This window comes from Spizellomyces punctatus (genome assembly GCF_000182565.1).
Source record: "Spizellomyces punctatus DAOM BR117 chromosome Unknown supercont1.23, whole genome shotgun sequence".
NCBI lineage: Eukaryota > Fungi > Chytridiomycota > Chytridiomycetes > Spizellomycetales > Spizellomycetaceae > Spizellomyces > Spizellomyces punctatus.
Window position 1 is genome coordinate 268,378 of NW_015971559.1, and position 9,953 is coordinate 278,330.

The 9,953-nt window shown below is 47.1% G+C and overlaps 2 protein-coding genes across 4 annotated transcripts; one reads left to right on the forward strand and one right to left on the reverse strand.

Annotated features, from left to right (window-relative positions):
• The first annotated feature begins 1,712 nt into the window (after positions 1-1,712).
• Positions 1,713-4,516, forward strand: SPPG_08649. Of its 2 annotated transcripts, XM_016756795.1 has the most exons (18): positions 1,713-1,853; positions 1,947-2,089; positions 2,176-2,280; positions 2,339-2,403; positions 2,468-2,553; positions 2,631-2,651; positions 2,732-2,821; positions 2,877-2,953; positions 3,019-3,072; positions 3,129-3,257; positions 3,332-3,343; positions 3,417-3,447; positions 3,502-3,580; positions 3,641-3,742; positions 3,822-3,862; positions 3,924-3,996; positions 4,054-4,195; positions 4,261-4,516. In XM_016756795.1, exons 1-17 carry the CDS (start codon positions 1,832-1,834, stop codon positions 4,148-4,150), a joined length of 1,227 nt encoding a protein of 408 aa, XP_016604095.1. In that variant the 5' UTR covers positions 1,713-1,831; the 3' UTR covers positions 4,151-4,195; positions 4,261-4,516. The 2 variants fall into 2 exon arrangements, with proteins under 2 accessions (XP_016604095.1, XP_016604096.1); XM_016756796.1 differs by having other exon boundaries at positions 4,054-4,516.
• Positions 4,517-6,379: 1,863 nt separating this feature from the next.
• On the reverse strand, positions 6,380-8,519 carry SPPG_08650 (the record flags this gene model as incomplete). 2 transcript variants are annotated; one of them, XM_016756797.1, is made up of 2 exons in its annotated part: positions 6,380-8,273; positions 8,351-8,519. In XM_016756797.1, the coding sequence occupies one exon, from the start codon at positions 8,255-8,257 to the stop codon at positions 6,431-6,433; it is 1,827 nt and encodes a 608-aa protein (XP_016604097.1). In that variant the 3' UTR covers positions 6,380-6,430. The 2 variants fall into 2 exon arrangements, with proteins under 2 accessions (XP_016604097.1, XP_016604098.1); XM_016756798.1 differs by lacking the exon at positions 8,351-8,519 and having other exon boundaries at positions 6,380-8,344.
• Between the last annotated feature and the right edge of the window lie 1,434 nt (positions 8,520-9,953).

A 9,953-nucleotide genomic window follows, 5' to 3' on the forward strand; every position in this document is an offset into this window, starting at 1 on the left:
GATTTCACAGCCACCCACATGTTCACTAGTTTACACAAGATTTCTTCAAACAGACTGCCCAATCACTTATGGGACATTAATGAACGCATAGCCCGCGGCTTGGTTGAAAATATACTACGAGATCATTGCATCTGTTGATCTTAGCAGTAAGGCTCTTGTTTGTGAACATCAAGCACCCAAAACAATTTTCGGGTGGTCTATATGTCAGTGAAAAGCAAATGAAATAGCGAATCTTTGGGCATCAGCATAGAAATTACAGAAAGGAAAGACTACAAAAGAAATATACCCAAAGCAATTCCCCAAGTTGAGCTTGAACTGGCAAAAGCTTCGAGAAAACACAGATACCGATTTTGCTGACAGCCTGGTAGTTCATCCTTTGTACAGTCTGCATGCCGATAATAGAATGATTGCTAATCCATTGCCAGGTTACCGGGCAAACATAGCTCGAGATGTTTCAATCTTCCATTCACTAGACTATACTCGGTACTTGATAGGCGGTGGAGGTGAAAAGTCTGCATAATGGTGGAAACCCTCATCTGATAATGCGTTTGAGAGTCCGTCCGCCACCGTTGGATACACCTCCTGACCAAACTTATCGAACGCACTGGAGACCGTGATAATAGATTTTCTCTGGTGGCTTGCGAAACTGAATTCCAGTTGGGTTGACTGAACTTGGCATGCCAAGGGCCTAGGTTCCTGGTGCTCCACTGCTTTTGCCCGACGCTATCGCTACCGGTTCCACCTCAGCTGGGACGACTCGAAAGAGAGGATGTTATGACGATCAAATCTTTTTCAGCAAATGTCACAACGTCTGAATTTACGACCAGTAGTTTACTATGGCCATGTAGTGCTTCGAATGGATGCCGCTCAGTGGTTGGTGCCGTACGTTGCTCAAGATCCATTGGTAAGTGTAAAGTATGAGGTGTGCAATGTCCAGTTGAAAACATGCCGCGGTGATCGGAAGACTAATTGGCTTCAGACATTATGTCAGGTTCATCTATTTAGCACCCAGCAACCCTGACCGTACGTCTAAGACTACGCAAGATTTTGCTTTGTCGATACGCTTTGTGAAACTTGAGCTATCCGCAGAAACAACATGTCGGAGATTGATGCCTTATCCATGTACGAGTTACGATTTATTTATATCATCACAGGTGTGACCGATGTCGACAACATCCGTCACATTCTCTCTACCGATGATTGCTTCTTCGTATGTTTCAATTCACGCGAAAGCAGTACCTGAGAGTGGGCAACTTGATGCTGATGCTTGGATGAACCAATAAAGGAAGCCCCAAAGCAACTAACAGTATTTTCGTGAGCAGGGATAACCAATGACTCGCTTGCTATTCCACATTGGCAAAATTACATTACCCCCTGTGAAACAAAATCGCTTAAGTCAAAAGGAAATTGATGCTAGAGCCGTGTATTGACCTCATTATCTGAATGGCCTATTGACTGTCAAGATTGTGCATTAAGCAAAGACAGTCGCATGCCAGCGGCACTAACCCTATACAGTGACATTTAAACCTTGCGGCCGACTGCCAGTGCTCAGTCAACCAGGGGTTCCTCTGCTTGTCTCTGGTTGTACATTCAACATTCAAGCATTGTGACTGCATCTAAATCCAAGTAGGATGCAGGGATATTGAGGGTAGAGCGAGGATGACGACGGCCTGGCTTAACCTTAAAATTAGTTTGATGACTTAAACCAAGAGACAGCCGCCCAATGCGCAGATTCACGAATACCTTATTAGGCATCTAATCGCCACAAGAATCCGACCGGTGAGTCATCTCTTCCCGTCATCGTTTTGGTTTGGCTCTGGGATCGCAAACGATGGCAACGATAAAGACAAATGGCAAGTATCTATGACGCACTTTGGGCCATTCACCTAGCAGCCCATGCCGAGTTTTTGCCTGAATTATCCTCTGACAAAGTTGGATATCAACAGGTAGCGACGAACACATCGCTGTGTCCCGCTTTAGGGAGTTTCTCAGAATAAAAACTGTACAGCCGAAACCTGACTATGAAGGGTGTACCGCCTTTCTAAGTAGTATGGCCAAGGAGCTGGGCCTGGACTTCCACACTGTTGAGGTAGGTCGGTCTTTTATAGCCGTATCGGCGCTGGCGTACGCGCACGCTTTTGGAAGGACGGCTACTGAAATTGTCTTTGACCGCAGTGTGTCAAAGGGAAGCCCACTTGCATATTCACATGGGTCGGAACAGATCCCTCGCTACCTTCTCTCATGCTCAACTGCCATTCGGACGTAGTACCGGTTAGCGAGGTAAGTAGCGTCGCGTGAATGGCGATCTGACCCGATGAATCTCATCCGTGGAATGCAGGATAAGTGGACTCACGACCCATTTGCAGCCGACAAGCTAGAGAATGGAGATATAATTGCGCGAGGGTATACCACTTGATCCCCGTACGCCTAACAAACTTCAATGACTGAGCGTGTTTGCGCTTCCCAGTGCCCAGGACATGAAATGTGTGGGCATACAATATCTTGAAGCGATAAGGATACTGAAGCACCAGAACAAGCGTCCTCTCCGCACAGGTATCGGCCAGGTCCTTGTGAAGCTAATATTATCTGTGTTGATGAATCCATGTCTCTGCTCCATTTTTCCATCTCAGTCCACGTCACGTTTGTCCCCGGTAATTTTCACATCCAATGAGACTGGTCACTTCATGGAAATGCAGTACATGATCTCATGAATTGTGCTGCGACTGTACAGATGAAGAGATTGGCGGCATCGAGGGAATGAAACTGTTCGTGAAAACCGACGAGTTTAAAAAGTTGAATGTTGGTTTCGCGTTAGACGAAGGTGAGGGAGGATGCAAGGTGCATTATCAACCGGCTTTAACGCATGCCATTCACAGGGCTGGCCAATCCGGGAAACGCATATAAACTCTTTTATGGAGAGAGGGCACCATGGTGGTTAACACTCAAGGCAAAGGTACTCCGATGACGGTTTATTTTAATACGCATCCCCTCGGTTAGTAACAATGGCGAACGTTAAAGGGCGGCGCGGGTCATGGAAGCCAGTTTATTGAGCCGTCCGCTACGCTCCGCCTGGTAAGCGCAAAAGATATCGTTTGCGTGTACCATCTCGTTCTGATCAGTACCCATAGTTGAAGGTGCTTAACAAGTTCATTGCGTTCCGCGAAGCTGAGAATATAAGGCTGCGGTACGGAAGGAAAGAAAATGGCGAGGGATACAAGCTCGGGGATGTGACCACGACGAATATTACAATATTAAAGGTATCCAGCAAATGCATCGTTGTTCGACATTTGCACCATCCCTTCTTCATGGTGTTTACGTCACGCATTTACAGGCCGGCGTCCAGGTATAATATTATTTGGGTTGCATTTTAGGCATCCTATGGTGACCTTTTTTATCTTGGTTTTGGCGCCTCTCAGCATAACGTTGTACCAGAAGCAGCGCAAGCAGGTAGAACATTTGTACAGTGGTGTCTCAGCTAGCAATTCTTAATGTTTGAAATAGGCATCGACATCCGCATTGCTACGACCGTTGATTTGCACGCATTCAAGCGACAGATCGAGGAATGGTGCTCGGAGGATGGGTACGCCTTTATCGCTAATTGTCCAGCATTTATGCATTTTTCCATAACTGCTTCGACTAGGATTGAGATCGAATGGGTCAACACATTTTGGAGCAATGCGTGTACTCTGACGGACGACACGAATGTATGGTGGCGAATTGTAAAGGGCGTCGCAGATAAGAGGTTGTGAATGTCTTCTTCGCGTAATCCACCGGGCGTCCACCGGCGGAGAATGATACTCACCTGTCCTCACAAATGACAGAAATATAAAACTCGAACCCGAGATTTTCCCTGCAGCGACCGGTATGTTGAAAGACACAGAGGCTTGAATTTCCGTGAGGGTTTACATTTAGCGATTCCACAGACTCACGCTACATTCGGGAAGTCGGCATTCCTGCATTTGGAATCTCACCAATGCGTAACACTCCAGTGCTACTGTAAGCAACCAAATCGTTATTTTTTCTGCCTACCGCTAACACGTGTGTTATGGATAGTCATGATCATGATGAGTATCTCAATGAGAAGGTCTTCCTTGAGGGGGTGGAATTTTACGTCGATCTTATTGAAGCTTACTGGAATGTTCGCGGATAGAAACCTACGAATTTCTTATAGTTCTGTAGATGCGACATTCGTCCGGTGAGATGGAATTGCATAGAGCCAGGTAGAATGTTAGGTATAACTCTCATTTCTTCCCCTACAAGTGGAGAGGATTAGAAACTTTACCTAACATAACCGAGCGGCGGATAAATATGGGGTCAGGATTACGCACTTATTATTTCTTGCTATGCACGCCACCTCGAATAGTGTATTGCCCTATGAAAAGTCATATTGTACACGTACATGCACATCTTCACTTGAATTGTCTTCCTGTCTTCAGAAGAGCCAACGTGAAATCTTCTCTGCTCCCCATACTTATGGGTCTTATTTAGCGTTCTATACAGCCATTTAACAACTGAACCCTTCTCACATTTTGTGTTCCCTTATTAGGTGTAGGATGAGCCAGAAGGAACCGAGGAGGGGACAAACTATGCACTCTTGAGGAGTGAATTGCACGGAGGTTTCTTACCAGGTGTCTCCTGCGCAACATCTGGAGAAGCTTGTCGCAGGATAAAGTGAGAACTCTACTGTTCTAGAGCAAACTGTCAGCCATGGATAGGTGGATCCGCAGTAGATGGCGATTGACGAGCAAGAAAATGTCCATACTCGTGGGTAAGAACGCAGATATATTGACATTGCAAAAATGCTAGGTATTTATAAGGTAGCCCTTACATAGGGTACATATGAAGCCCGCAAATATGGAAATAATAGCGTATCTCGATATTTCACTTTTCTTGAGAGGCATCCTTGGAAACCGCTTGTTCACCTTGGATGGAGTGATAACGAATAAAGCAATTGATTTTTTCCTGCTGTTGCAAGAATATTTCCAAGGTAAATATTGCTCAATAGCTCGAATGCGTACAGCTTCCTTTGTTGATGGGCTTGACTGTTGATGACCATCACGTTACCTCGAAGGGCTACATGAAATGGCGTTTCATATCTCAAACTCTGTGATTAAGCACGCCATGTCACAGTTAGGTACCTTGTTGCCAGAAACAGTTTCTTTGCAGATGGCTTGAAGAATCCTTTGTATGTTTGCTCTTCGTTCGTCAAGTCTTCCCAGTCCACTTCCAGGAGCTTATTTGCAGAGTCGACGATGTCCTCATGTACGGGAACAGCCGTTGGATCAACTTCAATTGGCCGTGGTACCCTCCCAAATTCCAGAAGAGTTCCCGACTAGTTCTCACGATGTCGATTTGCTCCATATTGGACTTTCCCAGGCTAGCCTATAATGACTTCCCGCAAATCCACAGTGACGGATTGCATCGCAAAGGGGACATTGAGATCGCAGGTTCTCTAGATTGCTGTTGGCGGCGTTCCCATCGCGGTGATCCACTATGAAGCCTTTTCCTCCGCAAGATGATTGGTACAGGCAGTGAGTACACGTGTTATTGTCCCTCTCCAGCACCTGGCGACGTCGAGCTCGCCAGGCCGTTGAACGAACGGGAAGGGTCCTATTCCCCCAGGTTCGAGTAACTGAGAGGTGAAAAGCTCCAGCGGGGTCCATGAAGGCGAGTCAAGATTGAATCCACTTTTTGTTGTTGAGATGGAAGCTAGCTGGTGCAAGTAGTGAGAACTTTAGAGACGACGGTAAACACAACAAGCCTCTCTGACATGATATGATGCCATCACCTTGAATTCGGCTGGCCAGGTTAGTACTATCCAGTCGTGTAAACTCCTGTTAAGTCCAATCCGTCTGTCATCGTACATACTCTACAGGCCTCTGAAAAAATTTGAAATTTCACAGTGCTTGGGTGAAAGCTGCTACCTCAATTCTGGGTAGTATTTCTCAAAGTACGGCTGGACGGACATCGCCGTCCAAAAGTAATCGCCGGATGTAAAATAAACAAAAGGCTGCTCGTTTGCCGACCCACCCCTTCCACAGACGGCTGTCACATTTTTCCTCCTTTCATATAAATCCGTTTGAAACGGAAGTTCTACGCTCATGGAAGCTCATTGATTGCATTACAGTTGTAAAATGATCCACGTGTAGCTTACGAGTATTCGCTAACCTTTACAATGGTCTCGACTTGCTGATTTACATCTGGTCTCGGAAATCATCCAAGTTAAGCCCATGTCTCGATCTTTCTTTGCTGGCAATCTTACAATCACATTGCATGCACAATGGGTTTGCACCACTGTTTAAAGGCCTGTGTTTTCTTCTACACATTGGTCAAGGTCGCCGCCGTAGCAAGCCCCTAGTGTACATCATAGTATTCTGAACCCCTTTAAATTTTTAGATATATATTACCGTAAAACCATACACTTAAAGAGTTATATTCGGTGGGCCTTCGGACCACCCGCATACCGCCGTCCAAACTGAAGTGGTCTAATGGTTTTCGCTGTTCCGACGGTGATGTGCCCCACTTCATCGTCGAGAGTATGGATAGTCTCTCCAATTGAGGAATGATGGTCTAAAGCATTCCATATGTCTGGTGACTCGGCATTGCACATATTCGCCAGCTTCAATCGCAAGTGGTCCGATTGGCTCGACACCTGTATCATCGCCGCCAGATCAAAGTGGACACGACTGCATAATGCCAATCGTGAAGGCACTTTGTCATCTTGATACGCCATAAAGTAAAGTCCCATACCACAGGTCAGGGTTGCTATGCCTAGGGTAGCCAGGATAACGATGCTTGATTTCCCTAGCAGAACTGCACTACCAGAACCAGAAGTTGTCACGGTGCATGTACTGACTGCCACAGCCCCGGTGATAGACAGTGCTTGTTTCATCAGCATTATGTTCAGCATATCCATCCCGGGCTCACCCAAGCTGAGTGACAGGCCTCCGTCGCTGCTGGACAACCATGATAGAAGGGGCGGTACCGCGTTGGGGGCAGTTCTGCTCAGAGGCTTTGTGTCATTCATCGTTGTGTACCAATCAGATAGCACCACAACGAAGTCGTCGTTCGGCACGACTGGTATTCCTGTATCCGTTATCTCACCAACGCCAACTACTGCGGGGGATATTCCGTTGCTACTGGCGCTGTACTGAATGGCAGCTTGTCCGACTGTTATCTCTGCTTTAACGGCACACATGAGTCGACTGATACTGCCACCGCACAAATCTCCATCGTAAAGCTCCTGGTTGAGTATATAAAGCCCTTCCGCCATGGGTTGCGGTACAGTAGCCAATGTAACTCCTCCCTCAACGTGCAGGTTTACGTTGGGCAACGCAATAGGACCTGCTTCGAGCTGGGCATCGGCATAAAGATTCCTCCATTCACTCGCAGTTCCAGCTCCGCAAAAGCAAGTGGAATTCACGGACATCAAAAGAGATGTACCGTGGACAACGTAGTCTGCGCCGAAGCCTGTAAGCGTGGGACCAATTACACCAACTGAGAAAGGATACCCGTCCACTCTCGTGTGGCCCATGGCTGTGCTTGTGGTATACTCCGTTGCTCCAGTGGCATATTCGTACCCAGGTATCCTTGTAATGCCCCTTGGAGACCCGTCCACTGCTGGGATGTAGCAGACGCTGGTTCTGACGTCAACGGAGTCCTGCAAGTTAGCACCAACTCCTGCTACTATGGCAAGTACGTGAAGCGACTCCAGTAGAATCTGCAGCCATGCAATGTATGTCAACTTCTTCCGTAGTTCACTACGATATGATAGCGACGACAGGAACGAGGACCGTTGTAGCACACCGGTGTGCAGATAACCCACCACTGTTAAGCTGCCTTTGCCAACTGATATCCTCCGCCCAGACCAACATCTAATGGATTGATCCACCAACCGATTAGGCAAGGATGAATACAGCAGCACGGAAATCTCGGTCAGTACGATTACAATCCACTCGCCGGAATGAGCAGATACAGGCAATACGAAGCCGGTGGAGTTGGCGATAATCAAGATGACGGCAATTATTGTCCCTGCACACCATCGATAGATCCAAAGGGGACCCATGAGAGCCGTTGGCCTCCCTTGCTTCTCTAAAGGCATACCATTTTGTGGTTGCCAGCTTTGAATAGACGTTCGGGATCTACCACCCAGAGGCAAAGACGGGCTTTTCGTATCGTTTTCTTGGTCGTCCAGAATAGCAAGGGACACCTTGCTCCCGATACGCTTCGTAAGGCCATCTTTTGTTACTTGCTCCATTCTTGCAGACGTGCACCTGCTTGTGAGCAAATCAAGACTAATGGCCTCGCCAAGTTCCCTGACTATAAGGATGCGTGAAGTATTCCGACATACCTGCCCCAAGGGACAAGACTTGGGTTCTTATTGGGGGTACTGATGATCGACAATATTCCTGATCCTCGGTATTTAGGAATAGAGGTGATATTTCTGGTATGGGAATTCCAGTAACACAGCCTGATCGAAGCTTTCCGTTTCCGCCGGTCTAGGGGTTGTCCCTATGTCCTTGACAAGAGCAAAAGGATCCGCCTACCGTGTTGTTAAAACGACCGTGCCAATCGGAGTTAAATTGAATACTATAATGGAGACATCGCGCCTCAAACCTGGCTCAAAAGTCTTACTAACACCTTGGTTAATATTGTTCTTAGCAAGATTTTGCCCAAACATGTTGGGCCATGGCAATCTTCAGGCTGGCTGAGCATAAATACGGTATGGACAATCTGGGGGGACTTGGGGGTTTGGAGCGTTTGCGGAGCTTCCCTATGATCTCGTGTTCTCATATGGTTCTGCATGAAGTTCCAGTTCCCGACAATTGCAGGCAAGACCTTACTGGCAGGTATGACCTCTCCCGAAAAATATTCTCAAATGGTATTAATGAGAAATCTACGAACATGAATATAGCTTCTTCAATGGGAGGGTACAGGGCTCGGTCGCATAATGTTAGATGGGGTTGAACATTGAGGTCTCCAAACGCATGTTTGCAAGAAGTTTAGAGGTTCCAAATACTATTGGGGGACAGAACAGCCCGTCATCAAAGTTCGTAGCTACTTTAAACGCCTCGGTTATAGTGCGGCGGTTGCTACTGCTCACCTCGTCGTCAGAACGTACAAAACAGGACTAGGGTCGTGATGGTAAACGTCCAATGATGCTCAGATCATAGAGCTGCCTTTCCTCCCGACTTTCTTGTAGCGTCGCATGTACCAGCCCGTTTTTCTTGATAGGCCACCATACGCATAGTGGTTGATGACAAAGCTTATGCTTTGCGTGCATGGCGCAACGAATGTGAGCACTCAATGCCATACTTGGAATCAACAGAGGACTGCGTGTTGCTTGGATGAGTTTGCAATCACCCATCTAAGTTCTTGACAATACCGTTGTGGGTTTTGAAGGGCGTCGTGTCCCAGCACCCAAGGGCTCGGACAGTTCCACTCGCTTTACAGATCAGATCTACGCTTACCTCTATAAGATTTTGCCAACCGACCAAGCGAGCCGAATGCTACAGTCGTCGGTAAGACATTCCGGAAAACTATCAAGTTCATGACTGCTCGAAATCTGTACCCGGAGCGATGGCATCGCTCGCTTTGCTGGCTGTAGCAACACTGTCCACGAAGGTCGCTTTTGTAACTCCTCCGTATGCTTTATGTCACAGTAGTTGGCCATTACCTGGCGACCCAGAGCATTGGGTTAGGAACTCCAGGAAACAGGAATACTAACAAGAGTTGCCTTGCATTAATCCTTTTCGGGCGTCCCCTAACCCTAACGTTGGATTCAATTTGGCGCAATGTCTGGATATCTGTGCTGATAACCCTAACCCTAATCCTACGTCCATGGCGCCGAATATTTATCCTGTCTGATGTCTTTATCATATTGTGATTGCTTTTCGTTGGTTTCTGGTATGAAGCGATACAGGATCGGCTCGCCACACGCCACCGTATGTGTG

Excerpts from the sequence above, each read along its gene's own strand:
- SPPG_08649 (XM_016756796.1), top strand. The coding sequence starts at position 1,832 with ATGGCAACGATAAAGACAAATG. Across the intron at positions 2,822-2,876 it reads TGGTTTCGCGTTAGACGAAG|GGCTGGCCAATCCGGGAAAC; the intron begins GTGAGGGAGGAT and ends TGCCATTCACAG. Across the intron at positions 2,954-3,018 it reads GGTTAACACTCAAGGCAAAG|GGCGGCGCGGGTCATGGAAG; the intron begins GTACTCCGATGA and ends CGAACGTTAAAG.